The sequence below is a fragment of the Stegodyphus dumicola genome, chromosome 5 (assembly GCF_044657685.1).
Source record: "Stegodyphus dumicola isolate Sdum_Otavi_A_Nest chromosome 5, ASM4465768v1".
NCBI lineage: Eukaryota > Metazoa > Arthropoda > Arachnida > Araneae > Eresidae > Stegodyphus > Stegodyphus dumicola.
This window is the reverse complement of record NC_140772.1, coordinates 126,693,266-126,718,377: the sequence shown is the minus strand read 5'-3', so window position 1 is coordinate 126,718,377 and position 25,112 is coordinate 126,693,266. Positions and strand designations below refer to the sequence as shown.

Here is a 25,112-nt window from a genome sequence, read left to right as displayed (position 1 = left end):
TATGCCTAAAGTGGGCACGGGAACATTGAGACTGGACCATGGATAAGGGGAAGACAGTTGCTTGGTCGCATGAATCATGTTTTCTCATTCATCATGTTAATCGCTGTCTTCCAGGTAAACAGTTGCTCCTTCCTGCACAGCAGGTCATACACAGGTTGGTGATGGCGGTATTATGCTTTGGGGGATGTTTTCATAGGAGGCTCTGGGACCTTTAGTTATGGTAGATCAGACCAAGAAAGCTGCCTGAACATAATGGCAGATCAGTTGCACTCTAACATGGTATCCGTCTTTCCCAACTGGAAATAGGATTTTTCAGCAGAACAATGTTCCATGTCACAAGGCTCAAATTGTGTTAGAGTGGTTCGAGGAGCATAAAGATGAATTCCAATTAATGTCCCGGTCATCTAACTCACCGAATCGTAACCCGACAGAGCACACTTGGGATGTCATACGGCAGAACCTCAGAACTCAAACACCACCATGTCAGAATACCTTGACTTTGGGAGCCAGCTGCTTAGACATTTGATACAACCTGTTTCCAGTCATCTACCAAGAACTTGTGGCATCCATGACATGGCGAGTTGCAGCTGTTTTGCATGCCAAAGGTTGCACAATGTGTTACTGAATAGATGGTCATAATGTTTCGGCTCTTCAATGTATATATATGTATGTATATAAAATATAAAAAAAGGAATAAAATTATTAAACTTAACTGGAACAAACTGACAATAAACCTTTAAATTATTAATTAAAGCTTTTCAAGGCATCTGCTTTTCCCCTGCAGTATCTGCATTTCTGCAAACTTTTGTCCAATCACAGCTCAGGATTGAAAGATTTTCCTGCTTATAAATATGACCACAATTACTGTGCAATACATATTCCTTACTTGCTGCTGACTGAAGAAACAGCATCTCTCACTTGGTCTTCTTTCTCAGCTGTTCCAAAAAAAAAAAAAAAAAAAAAAAAAAAAATTGTGTATTTAAAAATTTTTAGGACCAGATCACCCATATTATGCTTGGCTACTCAATATGATGTTTGAACAGTATAATCGTCAAGTAATAAAGATATATTGCGATTATTCAAAGATCAATTACCACTTTGACTATGGCGCAAGACTGAATTTGTTCTATCCTCCTCAAAAACTACAACATCACATAAGAAATTATTTTAAAAAAAATGGTGTTAAAAAGATTATCCTATCACAGGAAAAATTGTTTAGGGTATTACTATTGCCTCATTTTCATTGGGAGCGATATGCGAAATTATTTTATTAATAGATTAAATATTAAAGGTGGAAAAAAATTCTCAAAAGGGCAAATGGGAACAGGTACTAAAAGTTGAATATACTGGGTGATTATGACTAAACTTTCCCTATAAACGGAATCCTACAATGCAAACATGTGAACAGAATGCAACAAAATTTTTATTTGGGCTATACACAAGACGTGATCATGGGATTCCAAAAAAAAATTTTAGTTCCAAAATGTCCACCAGAGGGTGCCTTTTCAGGAAAAACATGAAATTTAACACGATAAACGACCAAAATGGAATACAAAAACAATATTAACATTTATTGACTAGTTTCTGCTCACCTTCTCATCGAACCACATTAAGTAAAGTTAAGCGAGAAACAAAAATGGTTCAGTTTGCCGATACAAGAACAAATTAGGACGAAATTGTACAACAGGAGCAGTTGTTAATCGTGTCCAGGATGATGTAGAGAAAAATGCTTCATGTGACCACTCTCATTCACCTGCAAAATTTCAAGTCAATGGACCTGTGTTCAAAAGCAGATCATAAGAGATCAGTTGTGAGGCTTCGCACACGAAGCGTTATGGAGTTCTTTCTAAGTCATTCAACGTCGCAACATCTCCAGGGTACACCAGAGTTTTTAAATAGCCCCATAACCAGAAATTGCATGGAATTAAATCAAGAGAACATGGTGGCCAAAGATTAGGAAAGGAAAGACTAATAATATGTTCCTCTGCGAAGTGTTGGAGCACTAGCATCTTCACGGACCCATGGATATGTGGTGGCTCACTATCCTGCATGAAAATGGTCGATGTAAGGACCCACCTTTGCTGTAGTTGCAGCCCAACAATTGTCTGCAGCCTGTCTTGGTACTGACGGCCCGTAATGGAACATGTGACAGGCCCACGTTCTGTGATTTCCTCAAAGAAGAATAGCCCAAGGATGAATGTTGCTGTGAATCCACACCAGACAGTGACCTTCGGAGAATGTAGGGGAATTTCAGTGTGGATCCACGGATTTTCCTTAGCCCAAATGTGGCAATTATGTGTGTTGAGTGTCTCATTGAAGTAAAAATGAGTCTCGTCACTCAACAGAATATTCCAAGGACATGACAGATCAACAGTCATTTTGTTGAGAAAATTGACTGCGAATGAGAGAAGTTGTGGCTTGTTTTTATCAAGCATCTCCTGGGTATGGTGGATCTTGTATGGGAAGTATTGAATTATGTTTCTGAGTACTTTTTGGATGGTGCTGTAAGAATAGCCTGTCTGTCGAGAGACTGCATGCGCACTACTGCTCCCAAACTCTTATGTCTGTGACTGTGCGTCAACAGCTGTCTTGACAGCATTAACAAGTACAACCAACAATTGTCGAAGTTGGGCAGCAGAAAACCCTCATGCTAGCCAAGAAACCTTGTGTCCTGAAAAAGGGGCAGTATGGTGTGGTTTTATGTCTACCTTTACCACTGGAGTGTATTTTTTGAAGAGATAACTGCAAATAGTATTAAAACCTGTTCCGTAAAAGGACGATATCATGACATGTTGAGGGATTTTGCAATCCGAAAACTTAGCATGGATGCCTTCAGGACGTAATTTTCATGCAGGATGGTACACCTCCCCAGATTGATGATTGTGTAAAGTGATTCCTAAGAGAGAAGTAGACAGATGAATGGGCGATCAGCCAGCATTTTCCAAAAGCATAGCCTCCTCATTCAACAGTCATCAGGCCCCCCCTTTAACTTTTGGAAGTGGAATTTTCTGAAGGACAATATCTACCATGAGAAGCCAGCATCTGTGCCAGAAGGACAGTATTCAGCGACATGTTCTTGATATTCAGGCAGAAGACTCACTACATTTAGCTGTGGATAATACGGTTCTGCGATTACAGCACATTGTTGAACATGAAGGGGTTATATTGAGCACACATAATGCTATTTTTTATATTATTTAACACTTATAAAGTATATTAAATGTTTTTATTGTGTTACAGCGCCATCTATTGCCAGATTTTTGTATTAAAACCTTTTATTAAACAAATGTCAAGTGTATCATTTGAAACATCTGTAGTTCAGATTTTATTTCATTTGGATCAATAGAATGCATTCCTACAGCCCTCTGAAGTGGGAAACTTATTTCTTACTAACCCTGTTTTGTAAAATAAAAATAAAACATTTAACTCTATTCCATATTTAACTCACAACAAGCCATTAGACACAAAGAAGACAGATTTTTTTATATGTGTAATTCCAAAGGATAACTTTGCATTACAGTAGCAAAACTGCTCAAAAATGAATGAAAAAAAAATTAAAAGCATTAACATCTCTTCAAGAAACCAAATAATAATAATAATAAATGAGGAGTCCATATTGAATTCAAGCCATGAAACACTTTTAATAAAATAAAAAGTAAATGCGATGAAAGATAAACAGTATTATAAAATCATAAAGATTGCTTTAAATATGCTCTCACCATGAGGAAAGATCTGTTTAAAAGAACCTTAATTAATCTAATTAAAAGCTATTTTTTTAAGCTATACAGGAGAAAATAAAATTTAGACCCCCCTTTTTTTAAATTTTCAAGAATGGCAAAAATTAAAAATAAAAATGTGGCCTTGTCTGGTATAACTCAACTCTCAATATAACTTTATGCTGAAAACGATGGGAAAAGTTATGATTAAATGATTGCCATTTAGCAAAAGCTCTTAATTCAGAAAATTTTAAACTTTAAATCAAATAAACAATAAATTAAAAACCAATAAATTAAAAACTAACAGACAGAGCATAAATTCAATAATTTAATTACAATCAAAATACAGATTTAATCCAATGTAAATGACAGTTCTTCCTGTGAATTGTAATTAGATTTATGTATTGTGTAATGCAATGTTTCCTTATAGTGTTTATATTGCATTTATAATTTAATGTGTATTTTAAAATTTAACCATTGTATTGCTACTGCTTACAACTGTTCGTTGTTATATTGTGCTTTAAAACAATGTATACTAATTGTAATATTGTTTTGAAACGCATAAGGTTTCAAGGTCGGGAGTATGCTCAGTAGTGACTAGAAGTTGCCGATAGGAGGCGCTGCTAGCGCGTTATACTCTCGACCTGCACAATCATAATTGAGTATTCTTTGTTCTGTGATTGCTGTAATAGATCTTACAGCTTTGTGATTGAGAATTTGAAATGTTTAGGGGCCAGATTGCTCCTCGACAACTATGAAATGATTAATAAATGCATAATAAAGTAAATATCTTTGTGATGATAATCTTTGTCATTAAAACAAAAGTCAACTAGCTCCTGAGTACAGTTCACAAGGAAAATGAAAGATGGGCATAAAATACATCTCCTACATGCAAAACGAAGACCATTGGTAATGGCAAATTAAAAATTTTAATAGTGAAATGGGAAGTTAAAAATTTGGCTATTAGTAACTATTAAAATAGTAAGCAGGTACAATTAGGTAGTTTATAATTTAAGCAAACGAAAAACAATACAGACAAAAGAAGTGAAAAAGGAGGGGGAGGGAAAAAAACTAAGTTATCACGAGCAGTACAACTCCAAGTAACATTAACACCTTAACTGCCATGAGACTCATTAATGGATAATGATAGGTTTTGATAAGCCTTGTGATCCACTGGTGGGTCATAGCAATGTTCACGTTTGTGACCTCGTGGGTCACCTTTCCTGCAGTTTCATATGGAAAATAAATTTCTTCTACCTTCAAATCAATCTACTCAAATTGGTTCCAAATTACAAAGGTATATAATTTCATAAACGTATTTCTTTGTTACTTGTAAAAATATACAAATTTCTCAAATTTTTGAATTAGTATTCATTTTGTTTTCTTACAAAATGGTTTTAAAAAATATGAATATATGCTGCAGTGTTTTGGAAAGCACAAAGTATTGTTTAAAAGTAAATAAAAACGACATAAAATACCATGTTGTGCCCTATAACATCACATACAGTATAAAGTCTTTAATCCGGACCTCCAAAATCCGGACGTCAAAGCTACAAACTTTCTGCACATGCATAAATGCATAATGCATTTACGCATGTGCATAATATGTTTACGCATGCACATAATACATTTACGCATGTGCGTTTAATGTATAACGGACGGTATAAGCTATGCTAAAATTATCTAATTATCTATTTCAGTTAATATTGGAGATTGCCTTGTTTCTTAATCTTCTAATTGGAACCAGCTTATTATTTTTTGCTGACTGTTAAAGCAATTTTATAAAAAGTAAGCTTAAACTTTCGATTATATCAAAAGGAGTTTCCAATTCTGAAGCTGCCAAAGGATCTACAAAGCGAAAGCTTGTTTTGATGTCCATCAAACAAAAAGTGGAATTGCTGCAAAAAATGGATAAAGGCATGAAGAAAGTGACCGAGAGGTGATTTGTTTCTCTAACCATTCCAGAATCTATTTATCAATTTCAAACTGCTCTGCCGGGGGGGGGGGGAAGACGTCGCGGTGCACAATGAACAGGAAGTTGATCTCACAACACTATCCTCATCTTCAGGGCAGATGCTTTTATTTTATTCGGCTTATAATTCCTTACTAAATGTAGCATTTCATTTCGATGTACTCTGATATGATTTAAATCAATTTCCTCGTTATTATAAATATCACAAATACACATCAAATAGTTTTCTGGTTGCAATTTTCTAATTTCGACTATGTGTAATGTATGCTTTATGCATGCACGCGTTGAAAGAAATGTTTAATAAAGGAAACAAATAAATATTAAGCTTTTTTTTTTTTTTTTTTTTTTTGCAAATTTTGATACCCTTTAGATCATAATTGCTTTTTATTTTATAAATTACAGTTTCATATTTTTAATTTTATAATTTCTGCATGCCATCTTACCACATTTAAATTGATGATCTATAATCCGGAATCGCCGAAGTCCCGACGAGTCCGGATTGAAGACTTTGTACTGTACTAACCTAAAGTTACTTTTCTTCCAAACTTATGAATTAAAAATATCATGCTCATGCAATTTACCCCGATGGATGTTGGCAATCAATGTGTTAATCGCGGAAAAGTGCTGCTAATGCTGAAATGATAAACTAAGCAGGAAAGAGTGTAAAATGCAGCAAAATGGGCAGAGTTAAAAGTGAAAGCTTCTTTAAGTGAGGAAGAGAATAAAAGTGTGAATTGTGAAATGACTTTTTTTAAAGCTTAAAATGCAGGGATTATTCAAAAATACATACAATAAATTAAAACAGTAGGAAATAAAATAATTGAATAAATTTGTTTTTGATAAGGGACTGTGTATTTCAAAGGTAAGGAATTAGAAAATACAAAGAATAGTAAAAAGTCAACAGAATTCAATCGGGTTGCATTAAGGCTTGGAAATCAAAACTGACCTGCTTTTTAGTTAAAGGGTAAAGGATAGCACGGGATATTCACATATATTACACATCTGGTATTGACCTTCTTTATTTAGGTTTCAGTTAATTCCTTCATTTGTAACATTAAAAACCATATACTTAATGCTAAATTTATCTAAAAGATTTTTAACAGTAAAGTTCTAGAATTTCATTTTTCTTTGACTGTGGTTTAGCAATCTTTTTTTGAAATGTTCAAATTTCAGTTTGTTTTAAAATTAAATTTGTTTTTTGATTTTTTAATTGTTTAATTTTGTCATTTTTTATAGTGATGTAATGGATATTTTTAATACTTACATCTATTTTAGAATAAAAATTAGGCACTGCCTATTTGTTATTAATCTATATTTGATTTAAAGCATTTAAATTTTGGTGAATTTATGATTTTGAATTTGACTAAATGGACATTACCACATGATGTTTTCCCACTAATTGGGGAATACAGCCTTGAGTCATACCAAAGAAGGCTACATTTTTATTTTTAAATTTTTGCTGTTCTCAGAATTTAAAAAAAAAAAAAAAAAAAAATGTTGTCTGAATTTTATCTTGCCTTGCATAATTTCAAGTGATACCCTTTACTTAGATTAATTAATATTATTTTAAACATGCTTTGTCCCCAATGAAAGTATGTTTAGAGCAATCTTGATTATTCTATCATTAATTTTTCCCATTTATTTTTTATTATATTAAAGAGACTAACAAAAATGTTTCATGGCTTGAAGAATTCTAGATGGATTAAATGTTTATTAATTTTATTCTCATTTGCCACTTAATTATTTTATTAAAAGATATATATAGGTATATAGATAGTTATAGAGGAAGAAAAAGAACTAGGGATGGGATAATTACATGGTTAAAAAATAATACATTAATTAAACAACATACAAAAAAATTCAGTACTTTTTACAATCTGTGCTACCCATACTTTGGAAATGCTGATCCATAACTGGAATAAAATGGACAACTTAAAAGGAAATAGTTTCATTAATTATGATTCAACAAAAAGTGTTATGTGAATCTGTTAAAAAGTATTTTCTATAGGCATGATTTAAAAAAAAATAATGAGTTGTACTTTTACTCATATTTCTACTTTTGATTTTATTGCTGCTCATGAAAACTGGATGAGTTTACAATTTGATGTTATTATATTTGAATTTCATGTAAAGTGAGATTCATGCTCTCCTGACATTATCATTGCTAAGTATAAAAATGACAGAACGGACAAAAGAATGAAGCAGCAGTACCAAAGATGACAAAAATAGCATAACTCTGTCACAGCTTAGTTTTAAGTACATGTCTGCTGCTTTAAATGCATCTAAAATAATATTTAACTTAAGAGCAATTTCAAAGAAAATGGAAAAGCAGCATCTTTAAAACCTCAAGAAACCAAGATAACAAAAGCTTAAAGATAAAAAAAGTAATTACCGTATTTAACGGCATATAAGACACATTGGCATATAAGACGCACCCTTATTTAGACGGGCACACACAAGGAAAAAAAAGTTTCAATAACGTGGTTTCATTTAGTTCTCACGTTTCATAAAAGCCAAATAAACAATTATTGAATGCAATTACCTTCACATATAAGACGCAGGTAACTTTTTTGAGACCAAATTTAGGAAAAAAAGTGTGTCTTATATACCGTCAAATACGGTAATAATAAAAACTTTTTCAATTAAAAAATATTTAATCAAGCTATTAAATGTATGTTTCATAATGATTACATAACCTTTTCATTAGTTTTACATGAAAATCTAGCGGTACCTCAATTCAATTCAGAAAAATGAATAAAAATGGAGTATATTTCATTAACTGAAAGCAGTTCTTTTGTTTAATTTTGATATGCTTTTACTCAGAAATATTAATCAATATGATTTTTCATTAACTCAAAATTCATTTAAAACATCTGGCTCTCAACATTAACATATAAATAAAATTCTTAATTACAATAAAAGTCACTTTAATGCGTAAACTAAATTATACCATAATATTCATGTATAATTTTAGAAATATATATGCAAAACTTACCATTTTGGAGCTACTATACCCTGAAAATAATAATCAAATCATGAGTACTTATAGTTGTAGGATTTTAATAACAAAATATTAAAAATACCTTGATACATATGAACATTAAAAAAAAAAAAAAAGTATTTTAGTCAACATTTAAACAATTTCAGGAAGAAATACTAAACTTATAAAGAATAAAGTTGACAAAGATAACTAAATTTTAAAACTCTTTTGAAAAAATCTGATTTCTCTCAATTCCATAATTACCTATGACTGAAAAGCTGCATCAGAATTATTTAATTCAAGTGTGTTTAGTCCTTCTGCAATTCAACTTGGAATGGCCTTTACAAAATCAAGGTCTAAGATGATAGCAATCTGGTTCATAAGCTTGTGATTCTCAGACGGAATAAGAAGCTTAAAAAAGAAAGACCTACAATAATCTGTTTTTGCCAAGGGAAGTTAGGAGAAAAAGAAAGGCAATGCTCAATTGTTTCTGTGGACATGAGAGAGACTATGTATTAATTTTTTTAGAACAAACAACCAATGAGAAATTTTTCTACGATATCCTGAAATGGCTGAGAGAAGATTTTTATAATTAAAGATCTGAACTATCCAAGGATGAGAGCTTTTTGTCTCCCCATGACAACCCATCCACATCACAGTGTTCTAAAATAATAGTTTTTGGAGGAATCATAATTCACATGCTAGGCCTGTCATTCCTCTTATTGGTCTCATTTAACACCTTATGACTTTTTTACATTTGACAGACAAAAATACAAATTGCTGAGTCCTTGATTGATTCCATAAAGGGCATTCAAGTTGCACAGCATACTGTGTTAGACTTGTATTAAAAGACTTACAAGCAGCAGTCACGGTGCAAAAGTTAGAATTATTGTACAAAGGCAAAAGAAAGAAGGAGACTTACAAAATTTAATTCAGCTTTGTTCACAAAACCTGACTGACCTTATCCAATGTTTGGTTTGGATCACCTAGCATTTATCTAAGTTAGTGCATACGTACCATATCCCCCTCTTAAAATTTATATTAAAAAAACCTTATGGTCAATAATCTAAACTGAAATTTGATTCCGATAATCCCCCAAATTATTATAGGTGGACAATTATGTAAAGACAGTTAATATAAAAGCTATGATCTAAATTTTAAATCCAAATGCCTTTGAAAAATATCACTTGATAACTCATCTTAAGCATCTGATGAGTTTTTATTAATAATTAATAATTTAGTACAGCATAATTTATTTTCCTTCTACCAAAAACTTCTAATTAACTAGTCTTCTTTCCTCAACAAGTGATAATATTCAAACAGCATATATGGCAGTTTTTTGGCTTATCAGGATCCTATCCTGCAGTCTCATTATGAGGAAACAACTACAGTACAAAGTCCGTGATAAGGACTGGTTGGGACTTCCGCAATTCCAGATTTGGGATTTTTCGGATATTAGATCATCAGTTAAAATCTAGTCAGATGGCATGTAGAAATCATAAAATTAAAAATATGAAATTGTGATTTATGAAATAATGAAGCATTTATGATCTAAAGAGTATCAAAATTCACAAAAGCTTAATATTTATTTGTTTATTTTAAACATTTCTTTCAATGTAAGTTGTTTAAGTTGCTTCATTTTTTGTGCTAATACTTTCTCTTTAATTCTGTAGACAGACAATTTCTGTCTGCAGAACATATCTTGCTCAGCTAAATATTTGAAGTCCTGTAATTGGTGTCTCGAGAATTCCAACTTGTCAATCAAAATGCTTTCGATTTCAGTAACCTCACCATCACTTTCTTCCCTATTGGTAGAGGTATTTTCTGGATCTAGAACCATAATACAAATTTAATTGATTGATGATTGAGCCACATAGTCATCACAATGAAAAACTTCTTTTATATCATCTTCCTTTATTACTGCTTCTCCCCAATTCTTTACAGAATCCGATGATTGGAAAATTTCACCTTTGGTTTGCGATATCCGAAAACATTTAAAATTCATGGCTACTATCATATAATTTAGATATTGTTCCCTATACATATTTGGCGACTAAAGGCGACTATTATACTTATGTCTCTTTCTTACACATGCTTAAGGCTTATGCGAGTCCTGAATAAATAAATTCCCAGATATACTTAAAGCTTATGAAGGGCTGGCGCTAGATATTTTACCACCTGATGCAGTCTCTGCAAGTCCTAAATTCTGCTACCAAGCGTCTTTCTTTGTTTTCCATAAATTCTGCCGCCCGTTGCGACCATACGAGCCCTGGTGCTGGTTTTGGGTTTATGTGAATAACAAATAAATTATTCTTAATTCAAAGAGACTTAAAATTCAACCAACAAGACAATTGGAAGAATTGTCCTGTTGGTTAAATGTAATATTTTGGCCAACGGGTATCATTAACAAAATCTTTTTTTAGCACATGGAAAGAAATTGTTCCTCGTTAACATATCTTAGCACCTCTAACTTATATATGTAATCATCGCCAAGCATAATGTCAACATAAAAGGTTACCATACTCTTTGTCATTCAATTACTAACATAAAAAAATTGTTCAGGCATCTCTATATGAGTCATTACTTAAGTTGTCATGTGCAGCTAAACATGTGGTGATGAAAGCAAAATATAACAGTAATTCGCCACTTTATAAAGAATAAAGTGGACAAAGATTGGCATCAGGGATATAAAATATTAGTAGGTGTAAATTCAATGATGTATCTATGTAGAATGTTTTGGTTTGAGATGTATGCCAAGCAGGCAACTGGGAAGCCACAGAGCCAAATTATTGATCATACAAATTTATGCTAAAATGATTGTTTCTTCAACAGCAAGGTATTTTATTTAGTGCAGAAGTGAAATTAAGAATTGGGACTCTCCACATGTTTTATTATGTGAGGGGTGGGAATAAAATGCACATGCATAAAGCATACAAAAAGAAAAAAATTGTTCATGGCTTTGAGGTCCAGATTTTAGATCATTCCTGATATTGAACATCCGAATCTCGGGCTTTGTACTGTATAAAGAAAATGCACTTCTTAGTTTTCTTTAAAAAAGTCATTTTAAGTACAGTTTCTCTAATTAGAATTTTCTGTAGCTCTCAACATGAACGAAAATTGCAACAAAGTTTGTGCTCAGGCTATTTAAAGGATGCAGAAAAGATTTAATGAAAAACGATGATTTCAGATAACAGAAAATATGATCCTATGAAGCATAAAATACATCAAAGGGAAGAGCAAAACATGCTAAATAAGTAAAACAAACCTATAACAAAGTAATTAAAAGCTCATTTCTGCATTTTGAGATAACAAAAAGATAATTTTATTTATCTTTTTAATGGCATATGTACAAATTTTAATGGAATTCTGCTTACTAGTGCAACTGTGAAGAATTTTGAATAAGATTATATTAATTAATTAGAGTACCCCTGTATAACAGAAAGGGGAAACACAAATTTTATGGTTAAGTAGATAACTTACCCATAAAATTTAATGGTATAACTTATTCAGAGAAAATGCTAAAAATATATATATAAAAAAGAAAATTACAGCAAAGATATGATTTGTAAAGTAGAAAAAGCTAAAATTTACATTAAGATACATTATCATTCTCAAACAAGGATGAATTTACAGAAAGGACTAATAAAGCCCTGCTTATGAATATGAAATTAATATATGTTCAGGAAATATACATTAATAGCATATTTTTGTAAAAGTAATACAATATTTTACAAAATACATAACATACCAGCATAGTTTCATTTAAACCAATAGTGGCTCTAGTCTTCACCATAATGCTGTGGTCACAACTGAGAGTTAACATACAACCACCAGCAGGAGAGTGACCCTGTTATTAAAAAAAAAAAAAAAAAAAAAAAAAGAATACATGCATTTTACATCATATAATAACCACATTTAATTTTCAAACTTAGAAGTATTACAGCTTTATGCAATATTCTCAGATATGATGAAAATAAAAAAAATAAAAATATTAAATTCAATTAATGATAAATAGAAAAAATAATAAATTTAACTATGAGACAGAAAATTAAAATAAAAATAAAGCAAATAAAAGGTGCATTAATCCTTAAAAGAATCAATTAGCATTTTAGAAGTTAATTTTAAATAATGTTTTATTAACACCTAACAACAACATACAGGAAAATGATAAAACTCAAAATGGAATTACATCAAAAAAGTTTTTTAAAGTTCAGAGAATGAGTTCAAACAATCACATTTCACTTCTGCAGGTTGCGTGCGTTGAACTGAGTATTTTTCTCTATATCATCAGTAGAGTGCATTGCCGACGATATTCATTTGTTGCAGTCTTCCCCCTGGCTACAAAGACATCTCGGTTATTCGCCAGAGGAAGAATTGTCTTGTTGGTTCTTTTGCGCAGCATTTCTTAGAAATGTTCTCTCTTGGTCTCCATTTCCAAGTGGAGTGCTTCTTTGTGACATTACTCAGTGTCTTGAGATCTCTTCAAAATTAGGAATGTAGCGTCGATACCAGCTGCAAATCTGAGGGACACTGTGTATTTGCTTCACATTCTTTGGTGAAGGAATTTGTTGAATGACTTTTACTTTGGCAAGGTCTACTTCAATTGCAGAACTTGTGATATAATGTCCGAGATATTTCATTTTAGAATAAGCAAAATGACAATTGTTTCGATTGGTATGAAGCTTGAGTTTGAAGAGTCGATCAAACACTAAGCGCAAGTCTTCGAGATGCTTCTCAAAAGTAGAAGACATCACAATAATACCGTCACAATAAGTAAGAGTGTTGACCCTTAACCCATTCCGGAAAATATCCATTAATCTTCGGAAAGTGGCTGGTGCTGTCTTGAATCCAAAAGGCGTCCTTGTGAATTTATAGGTTCCAAACTGACATACGAAGGCAGTTTTGTCTTTGTCTGGAGGATACATCTGAACTTGGTGATACCCTGATTTTAAGTCTATAGTAGACATGTATCTGGCTTGCTTTGCAGTATGAAGAAATCCATCCATACAACGCAGTGGGCATGGATCAGATTTATTCACAGAATTCAGTTTGCTGTAGTCAACACATAACCGAGTCACTGTTCAGCTTGGGAACTAAAACAACAGGTGCTGCATATGGTGAATCACATTCTTTGATTATGCCTGATGCAGGAAGTGCATTAATTTCTTTCTTCAAAATCTCCTTTCTTGCTGGAGATAGTCTGTAAGGGGTTGTAGCCACTGGAGGTGAATCACCTGTACCAATTCAGTGCTCGATGCAAGGAGCTGGTACACGAAAAGTAAATATTTTGATCAGTATTCTTTCGGCTAATAAAATGGCTTCCTTTTATTTATTTATTCTTTTTTTAAAATCTGTTTAAAACAGTGGTTCCTATGAGCTCCCAGCGTTTCTTATGACTGCTGAAAGGGTGTATGGCAAATTAAAACTAATTTAGGGATATATAGACACTGTTCGGTGGTCTGTGAATGGTTTATACAAAATACAATAATTGTTGCTCATTTTCATTATTATGAAAGTAATAAATAAACTGAATATGAAAGTAATAAATAAATACAGCAATAAATAAACTGAAAGTAATTTTTTACATCACAAGGAAAAAAATAATAGTAAATAAACTGGAAGTGCCTTTTTTGCATGAGTAAAATAAAACAAACTGTGTTCTTTTTACTTCTTTGTACGAAGTAAAAAGGAAGTATTGTAATCGCAAAAAGTTTCAGGCAGCATATTTCAATGAAAATATCCATTTTGGCTGCTATCGAATGCAATTTAACAATGTTTTTGTGTGACATCTCTACGTAAGGAAAGAATAAAGGACTCTTTTCCCCCAAAAAAATTATAAAACTGCTTTAAAATAAATTTTGAAGAGAATTTTTCGTGGTGTCTGTACATACATATGTATCTCGCATAACTCAAAAAGGAGTAGCCTCAGAACGTTGAAATTTTGTATATAGGACTACTATAACATTTAGATGTGCACCTCGTATTTTGGTTGCAATCAGCTGCACCAAATGTATATAAATATATTTATATATATATCCACTCTGTTATCCGGCTCAGTGATCTCAGTTTCTTTACTCTTATATGTTTGTAAATTGTGCATTTTTTGTTTTAAAAATTATTGAATTATGTTGTTCTTATTTTCCGGTTTAACGTTTTTATGCTTTAGGAAATCTGCAAGCATTTGTAGAATTATCAATAATTTAAAAGCTAATTAAGAAGTCAAACAACAAAATTGAGCGCTATATTTTCAAATTTTAACAGGACTAGTTTCGATGGTTTTACCGAACCATCGAAAATAGTCCTGTTAAAATTTGAAAATATAATGCTGATTTTTGTTGTTTGACTTCTGAATTAGTATTTGTTTGGCATGTTATTGTGTCTTAATTAATTTAAAAGCTGTTTAGCTGCGGTTAAGTTTAACATTTAAATAACATGGCAGACATGTTTGTTTACATTTGAAACAGCAGAATAGTAGATTTGTTGCCAATCTAGAGAGACTTTGCTTTGCAACAACAAAAATGATGCCTTCATTTATTATTGTAAATTAAATCCTGCTTAATCCTTTCTGGAATTTGTTCGAGGAAATAAGTGTTTAAGATTTACTTTGTAATTTTTAATACAGATATTTTGAGTTTTTATGTATTTTTGCTTTGTTGCGAAGTGAGAACTGAATTAATTGAATGAGAAATACTGAACCATCTGTGAAAAACTGTTTCTTTTTTGTTTTGTTCGCTTAATTTCTTTTATACATCATTCTAGATTTATTACAGTATTTGAATAGAACATGTGGCAACGATTAGATAATTCTTCAAATGATATAGATTTTGTGCATTCTAAGTTATAGTATGAACGAAATACATAGACTCCAACCTTCAGCAAACCTTGTCAGTAGTCAACACGCGAACGACATTTTTACAACTTTGAAAATGTGCGCGTAGCGTATGTTGTAATTAACCATTCATTAATTTTAAATTAATAATTAATTGTAATCAATTTTATTACATTTAAAATCCATATACATATAAAACTGAATAATTAAAAATATACCTTGTAAATTATATGCACATTTAATTAGAAATTTTCTTTTAACTCCTCAAGCATTCACTAATAAAAAGTACTTCAAATCACTACTAATCATAGAAAAAATCAGAAGCTATAAATCATATCTTTATTCTGGATATGATTTCTACAGGGAAATAAAATTTAAATAACCAAGAATGATACATATAAGTATTAAACAAAATACGCATAATTTATGAATGCAAAGATTTATATGTAGCATGCTTAGCAAGCTTAAGTTCTGATTTTGAGAATGTTTTTTTATAACACAGTTCTTCATTTGCCTGCATATTTATTTTTTCAATCAAAACTGCTTCAAGAGTTTTAAGACCTAAATTTGGTCGAAATTCCGTCTGATTTTTTTTAACAATAGAAAAAATTCTTTCGCAAGCTGCATTTGAATGAGGTATTATTAAGACAGCAAGCATTACAGAAGGCAATACTTTGTATTTAATACACCCATTCATATTTTTTAATTTGGCAATTTCTCCCCATGCTATATCAATACGCAAATCTACAATTTCTTTCAAATCATCTACTTGATACATGGAAAATTCAATTTCTACTTGATTAAGACATTTTTCATCAATAATGGATGGAAAAGTATTCATCAAGTAAAGAACAGATGAAAATGAGACTTCAGTTCTCAAGTTGATGTCAGCAACTTCAGCATGTTTTAGAAATGGATCACTCAGTGGAAATTTATCAATTATATATGAACATGCAGTTACAGAAAAAGCTCGCACAGAATTGAAAAATGATTTCACTTCACTTTCATTCAACTTGGCATTTTTTAAATATAGTCTTGTTTCCGCACCAATCACTACATTTTCATTTTCTTTTTGTTTACTATACTTCTGAAATGGAATAGACGTTAGAGTAACATCTTCATTTTCTTTAGAAATTACTGATGGTTTTACGAATCTAACAAATAAATTCATTAAAAGTTCAAAAAGTTCTCTTCTCAATTTATGTATATAAGGAGCTTGTTGTTGCAAATTAATATTTACTGTTATAAACAAAGGCAAAGTATTTTTCAAAAATAACAAGTACAATTTGGTGGTCGGTGACTGTAAAATTTTTTTAATGTTTTGCAATCTCTTTCCTTAATTCTCACTGTTATCTGGTTTATCTCCAAAAAAATTTATCACAGCATCCCACTGTTCCAAAATCCTTGTTATAGATTCTAAAAGAGACAACCATCTCGTACTGCAATATTTCAAAATTTTATGAGATTTTGCATTCTGTCCCAAAATTTGTTGAGCAACTTTGAAGCTATGCTTCCGTTTCGAACTTTTCTCCAAGTAAATATATTTGGTGGTCGTGTGTGCTTAATGCATGATATAATTAAAGAAAATAAGAGTAGACAATCTCCTATAACAAAAGAATATATTAAGTACTAAGTTACAATTTAAATTACATTGAAGAGATCAACACGGAGCTCGGAACACAGTTCGTGCTAGCGTCGCGTACAGTTGTGTGACGAGAAGTCTGAGTGAGTAATGACGTCGCTTTGCTGCTCCGATTAAGAACTGGATTTTACATGTGGTGCCATCTCGTGAATAGAAGTTGAAGTATCTGTCGGAACGCCACATATATATATCTATTATCAACATATCAATTTCTGAGCCAATTAATTTTTCAGTAGCTTTTTTTGCAGCTATATGCAAGAGGTGGCACGGACAACCTCGGGTGATTATACTTGGTTGATGCATTTTGATAAATGATGCTACACCTTTAAACTTTCCAATCATATTACTAGCATTATCTGAAGAAAATGATAAGCAATTTTTCCATTCTAAACCTTTGTTTTTAAAGTTTTCATTTATACAATTAAAAATACCTTCTCCTGTATTATTCGTGCATTCTAAAATAGAAATCAATGAAGTAATTATCACTCCCTTTTCTTTACTGTAGTATGTTATAACCAATGGGTACAGTTTGTTATCATTGTTATCATTACTTCCATCAGTACTTAGAGAAAATGATGTACTGCACACTGATTTTATAATATCAGCAACAGTATTTTCTGCAAGCGTTTTCACAATAGCAGCAGTTTTGGTATGACCGCAGCTAAATTTTTTTGCTATGGCAGAATCCGGAAACATTGCTTTGAAAAGCTCTTTGGAATGATCCGAAACAGAAAGCGGTAGATTATGTTCAATTAAAAAATGAACAAAATAGCATTCGGCTTTTATAGGATCTGTTTCATCATCTTTTATTAAGAAATTTGTTATTTCTTTAGATTTTACGGTGCCAAGTTCTATATGCTTTTGAGAAAACACATGCCATTTACAGTCATCTTTTCCGCCATGAGCAACTGAGAAGTCTTTGTTGCATACACTGCAGTGTGCGAGATTCACAGAAATTTCGGACGCTTTAATGCATGGAAATTCTGAAGAATATGAATCTTTAAACTTCTGCTTTGATAATTTTGGCTTCTTCGTTCGAGGCAGCATTATGATTACAAATCTTTCACCTGATTCACAGTTCACAAGACACACGCTAAGCTCTCGCCGTAAACTACACAATGCAGCCGAATTCAGCCTAAACACGCATCAGCGAGGAACCTGGGAGACAGACAATTGGGTGGAACTATTGATAAGTCGTTAACGGTTGGAGTTACTGATCTATGATTGGCTAATTCTTCAAAACTAGGAAGGCACTCAACATGTGATATATGATAACCCGAGTATTCAGCCAATCATCGGATGAATTAGTTGGTTCCGTTTTGCGTACTGGTTCTCCAGCTCTTGTTTCTGTAAAATCCGTAGTTTTTTCCATACTTTTCGTAGCTCGTAGTTTTTCATGAATTTCTGTAGAAACTACGGAGAATCCGTAGTAGTTGGAGTCTATGGAAATATAACACTGTTAAGTGAACCTAGCGCCAGAGTGTCGATATGATAAACAAATATAGTGAATTTTAAAGAGTGCATTTATTTTATTGTGGTTTATGCACTATTGACAAAGTAGATTTAATTCAATAAGTTTAACTGAAATGCAAGAAAAATTGCGTATAATTTAATATTCCGTACAAGGAAGTCGTGGTGTACTATTCAGATTTTTTTTACATATGTTTGTGTGCCTTCTTTGCAATAAAATTTGTCAAACGAATCAAAGAAGTTTAAGAAACATTTGACAAGTGTCCATAGCAAAAAAAGATAAAGTGAGACTATTTAAAAACACAGTCATTGTGAGAGAAATGACGATGGACTATATGATTCTAATGACCTTCCTTTACAGATTGAAAACTCAAAAAGCCACACACCATTAGTCTACCAATTGTAAATGAGGTGATATGCATTGTGCTGCATTAATAAATTTTGATATTATAAGAATTACATTGAGTAATTATACAGTACAAAGAAGGACTGATGAAATGAATCAGTTCATAGTAAATTCTTTATGCAAGTACTTAAAAACATCTGAATTCTCTATACAGTTTGACGAGTCCATTTTGCCAGGAAACAAAGCTTTCCTTTCAGCTTATGTGAGATTTGTAAAACAATACCATTTCCCAAGAATAGCTTTTATAAAATGTTTGGAAGCTGATATGAAAGGTGAAATGATGCTTAATTTAAAAGATTTTTAAAAGGTTTTAGTTTGATTTAGTAATTATCCTCTCCATCATTTCCAACAGTGCACTAGAAATGGCAAGATGAGACCAAGGCTTTCTGGAACATTTAAAACAAGCTGTGATATACCCATCAAGATGTGAGTTCTAGGTATATTATTTTAAAATGAACACAATGTGATGTGGGCATCTTCACATAGCACACAGAAAAATGTGACAAACTATTATAACACTACTAAAACAAAATATAATTTACATAAAGTTAATAACACAATATGCCACTGGCATACAGCATGTAATATCCATTATCGTAACATTCTCTTCTATATTCTTGACACTGTGTCATGTGTGAGAGAGGCAAAGCGTGCCATTTGGCTAAAGTGTGCATGCGTGGTGTTCATCACACCTCCTCTGTAAAAGATTTGATTGCATCTTTCAAGGACCTGTTAAATATACATATAAACATTTTTTCAAACAACAACAACAAACTAATATTCATGAAATTTTCAAACTTAAATAATCATTTCTTACTAGTTTAAATTAAAGGTATTCCAACATAAATTTAACAATTTTAAGGATTAAAAGATGTAACATTCAATTAACATTTCTTTTAACTGAATCTTTAAACAATTACTACATTAACAGAAGAATACAAATCAGTCATTAACATAAAACATTATACTTTAGCAAACCATGGCTAAATATTAAACATAGCACATAACATTAGAAAAATTCAAAAGTCTAGCATTTTAGCTTTAAAAAAATGCTCAAACGAAACAGTCAAAGTGTTCATAATGTTGCAAAAGTTATTGACTTTCAGTCATGCTTCAATCATTGGAAATTTAATCATGTCATTAAGTCACATCATCAATATAAGACTCAGCACAGACTTGATGTTTGGCAAGAAGCTTGTTCATATTCCTCTGGCAGACATCGTTTCTTAAATTGTGATAGCATTTCTTCATCCAAGGGGTAAAAATACAAAAGCATATTGTTCTGGTAAATGTGGTTCGAGATACGTAAGACCAAGCTCTTCATCGGAACAGTATTCTATTTTCAGTGGAACAATTCTTGGAATGTTTTCAAGTTCTCTGAAATCAGTGTTTGTATCATATATATCACCAACATTATTCACAGCAGTCCTGAACTCTTGTATTTTGTTTGCATGAATGTGTTTCAAAGTATTATCATGAATTTGCACCATGTAACTATAATTAGTATGCTTTTTGATGATCGTGGGAGGTCCAGGTCATGTGCCATAAACTGTGTTTTCAACTATCAGGAATTAGGACTAAGTCATCTTCTTAAATTCTTTATGACAAGTCTTACAAACCTGGTAGAATGCTTAAGCTTGTTGCTTTCCAACAGCTGTAAGTCCAGCATATTCAACAGCTTTTCCTAACTCCTTTAAATCATTCACTTAATCAGAGCATAACATTCCATTGTAGCACATCACAACATTGTTTTCTTAATGGTTTCATTACATTTTCAATTAATAAGGTTTTCCCTATCATGGTTAAATATTTCGTCAAAATTTTCTGTTTCATAAAAAGGTATTTCAACTAAGCTATCATTAGTAAAATTAAAGATAAAAGCTATTCAGCCCAATGCAGAATATGTGCAATGCTCATCTCACACATTTAAACTTCACCATTAATGATGCTGTAAGTGGTTGTAAAGAAATTACATCATTTTTTTATGTATTACAAAATCTATATTTATTCCCTAGGAAAAATATAAACTGATGAGAATTTTAACTAATTTCACAGCCAAATAAGAAATATCTTAAAAAAAACTTAACCTAATTTATTGGTCAGATACACATTACAAAATACAGTAAAATTGTGTTATCATTAAATTATGAAAGTTTTAACTAAAATCCATCATAAAAGCAATAAAAAAAATAAATGGAAAGAAGCGCCACAGATTAGCTTTTAGACATTACTTTAGCACAAATAAATTTTTGGTACAATGGCATGACAATTGTGAGAGATTGATATATATATAATCCATCCTAAGGAAACTGAATTAACACAATACTGCAACAATTTAGTAGATATTTATTCCGAAATATTGTCACCAGAATTTACATGACAGTTAATATATACACTTCAGTTAAATACAGATTACCTTAATGAAAATATGACCATTCAAGAACTTGGGAACTTAAGGTTAAAAAAATACTGTTCACTGAAATGAGAAGTCTGTGATTTGAATTTCTTTTGCTAACATTTTTTAAAGATTCCTGTAACTGTTGTTCTACGGAAACATCAATTTCGAAGTTTAAAATCATTAAAGATTATAGACAAAATACAGCTGGACAAACATGATTACACTATTTTTTACTTCGTGTCATTGAGCATGAAGAGGCAAGTAAAATACACTTGAAAAAGATGATTATTATGTTAGATGAGTATTTTGTCTCAACAAAATCATGAAAATGACTACTCTGATTATATATTTCATAAATCCATTTGTTAATATGAAAATATTATTATTACTTTTCTTTCTCCTTTTTAGTTAGTTACGTTGAGTAAGACTGTTTCTGTGTGGTTTTACTGTTAATAAATTTTGTTTATTATTAAAATAGTCTTGAACTGATTAAAAACATTAAATAACACTCAGTTATTTCATTAAAATGTATTCTCAATTCATAATTATCTGCACTAACATGACACTTAGTATATACACATGTACTTAACATAAGTTTTGCCTGAAGGCCTAAAATTTCTAACTATGCTGCTAATGAAGGTACAGATAATCAGAACAAATTATAAAAACGTATAAATTATATCCATAATACTCTTATTTAATAAAATGATTTAATGAAAAATCCATATTAAACTTTCTTTTGCACATTAACCACATAGTTCAGTGCTTCTAAAACTGGGGGTTGCGACCTCAAATAAGGTCGCAAAACGAAATGTTGAGGTTACAAAAATTTAATTCATATACATGAAATGAAAGAAACACTAGTCGCAAACCCTTCTTTAATTTAATGTATTGCATTTTCCATATAGTATAACATTGGCCAAACTGAACTGTAGATTAAATTGACATATTGCAAAATACCACCAAGTGCATCATAATAGTGGTGTTGCTTTGCAATTTCAGCATACACCCTTTTTTAGAACCGAAATATGCCACAAATATAAAATAACCTAATTAATGTCTTGTGCCAGACAAGTATACGAAGTATGGTCAATGTCACTATAAATAGTATAATGGTAATACTTTTTCAGAATAGACAGCTAAGACCAACCAGCTGCCAAACGCTAAAATCGCTGAACATTGTTAGTTTGGTTCGAATTCTGTAAATGTGCTGGCTGCATGAACGTTTTCATGGTTTTTCCCAAGTGTAATATGTATACAAGCCAGATTCTCTTAGAAATTCCTTCAGGAAGGATATATTCCCTTAGGTAGATAGCCCTCAAGGTTTTGCCATAATCACATAAGCATACTAATACAATCACTGTGTCAGCCTTGATATTTTTAGTCCAAAGGGATTTGTCCCTGAAGGACTATTGTTTTCATTTTGCAATTTTGCGTCGATTCACTACAAACGGCAAATCACTTTTCACACTGTTGCCACAAAGTACTATCACCCTGTGTTATATTTAAAGAAATTAAATAATGAAAAATCTGCATAAATGTATGTACTCACATCGTGATAAAACAACGGTACATAGAGCCATCAAGTTTTGAATGACATAATCCTCCTACAAAATATGGGCATGTGGAAGACCAAATTTGAAATTTGGAATTTGTTTTGTTATTGATTTCCTATTTTGTAAAACTTTAATAAATTTTTGATTAACAAACTCAAGGATTTCAAAGTGAGCAACGACAATGTTGTACAGAAAAAAATTTTTTATCTCCAGCTCATGAGTCTCTGTATCAAAAATTTTAAAGATATGCTCATTTTAAAACTATTTTGTGACATTGCTGTTAAACTGAACTTTATGGTTAAGTGCAAAGAACATAATATTTAATAAATAAAAGTAACACACAAAATGTTAAAAAAATGCCCCTTTGGACATAAATTAAAATCTGAAACATTTCAGATTTTCTTTTCCCCCCCAAAGAATTTGGGAAGATGAAGAATTCTCAGGCCTTAGTTTCATCATGCTTGGAATTTTCTTTACAGTGGTCACTCACAAATTTTTGCACTAGTGAGAACTTTATGCTGACCTAAGAAAGGACCAGAGAGACCTCACATAGCCTCTGCGTAAAGGGGTGGATTTTTTTTTCCTGTTGCTAGTGTCGAACAGTTGGACAAACAGATTGGAATTCAAATGGGAAGAAGATGGACTTGTATTTCCTGTTTTACACAACTAAGGTTTGTAGGGTTTTATTTGAACAGATGCTTAAATGAATGTCCTTCATGCCCTACTAACTATTCTATTAACTATTTAAATTTAAAAGGCTTCACTTGTGCTTATGAAACAAAACCCTGTCACTTGTACATTTAAAATAACACAAATTCTAGTAACATAGTTGGAGACGACACAAATATTTCTACTCAAGTTAGCTCAAATATTTAATGCAGCACTTTTAACATCCATTCGCAAAATGGCTAAAGCTGCAATAAACTTTGGTAGAGCTGGTAATAGGATGTGAAATGCAACCAAGGCTTCCAAAAGCTCTAAAAAAATTAAATCCTTGGCTTAAATACTTTCGCAAATAATTTGCATTCTGGTGAGGATTATGGAAAGAGGTTATAGTAAAGGTTCAAGTCATAATAATTGGTTAATTAAAATAAACTTTGGTATTTATTTGAATAATTATTTTATAAATAGGTGAACTTGAGTAATACAGGTAGCTTCTTCAAGCAGGATCTTGCAAATGGAAAGAGGTATCTATGACGCTGAGAAAAAGAAAGCAAAGTATGATGATGAAAAAAGAAAATATGATGGTAACGAATAACCTCTTTTTAAATTTCCAATAATGTTTTGCTTATGGAGAGTATGAAAACATCAAAATTAAAAGGTATTTTAAAGCCACACACATCCTACATATCAAAAGAAAATTTCAAATGACTGTTAAAAATCTTCAAATAAAGAAAAATATTATTTTAAGATAATTATAACTGTTAGTGAAAAATATTTATTCATGCCATATGATATTTCATTGCTAAATATAAAAAGCCATGCATCACTACATTACCTGCTGTTATTTAAATGGCAGAAATACTTCACAAAAGTAAATATGGCGATGAAATTTGAAAAAATTGTTTGTCAAACATGGCTACCAATAGAATTTCTGAAATTAGCAATGACCAAATCAAGCAACTTAGGTAATGGGGCACCTTTGTCAAAAATTTTCCTATTCAGAATTTCACACTGTTTTCGTCCGTCCAGCCTTTCTGGTGATCATGAATGAAAACACCATTTGAAAAATTACATTTCGGCATCATGTGTCTCTTAAAAATTAACCACACATTTTTATATTTTTACCATTAATCCGCTGACTCAAGAAAGCTCAATATTTATAATTCAGTTGGAAGAAACAACTGATATTTCAAAAACAGCTCAGTTGTTAGTATACATCAATAAAGAAAATATCAATAAAGAAATGCTATATTTTTTGTCCTTTGGAAGAACATACAGGAAAAGAAGACATACATAGTAAAACATAAAATTTTGAAACTAAAGGTTTATAACAGAAGAATTTCATTGAAATATGCACAGATGTAAGCAATGAAGAAGTGCTTGAAATCTTTTGTTACAGTTGCTTGTAATGATCCTGTAAATTTTGCACTGCCTGCATCAAAAAACCCTCGCAAAAAAAAAAAAAAAAAAAAAAAAAAGC

The 25,112-nt window shown here is 31.6% G+C and overlaps 1 protein-coding gene across 1 annotated transcript in view; it reads right to left on the bottom strand.

Annotated features, from left to right (window-relative positions):
* Nucleotides 1–25,112, bottom strand: part of LOC118198396 (enoyl-CoA delta isomerase 1, mitochondrial-like) — a 56,177-nt gene that overhangs the window by 9,181 nt on the left and 21,884 nt on the right. The window contains exons 4-5 of the mRNA XM_035370060.2: nt 12,417–12,515; nt 8,684–8,703 (exon numbers count right to left, since the gene is read on the bottom strand). Coding sequence (XP_035225951.1) covers nt 8,684–8,703; nt 12,417–12,515 — 119 coding nt within the window. The remainder of the gene's footprint in view (nt 1–8,683; nt 8,704–12,416; nt 12,516–25,112) is intronic.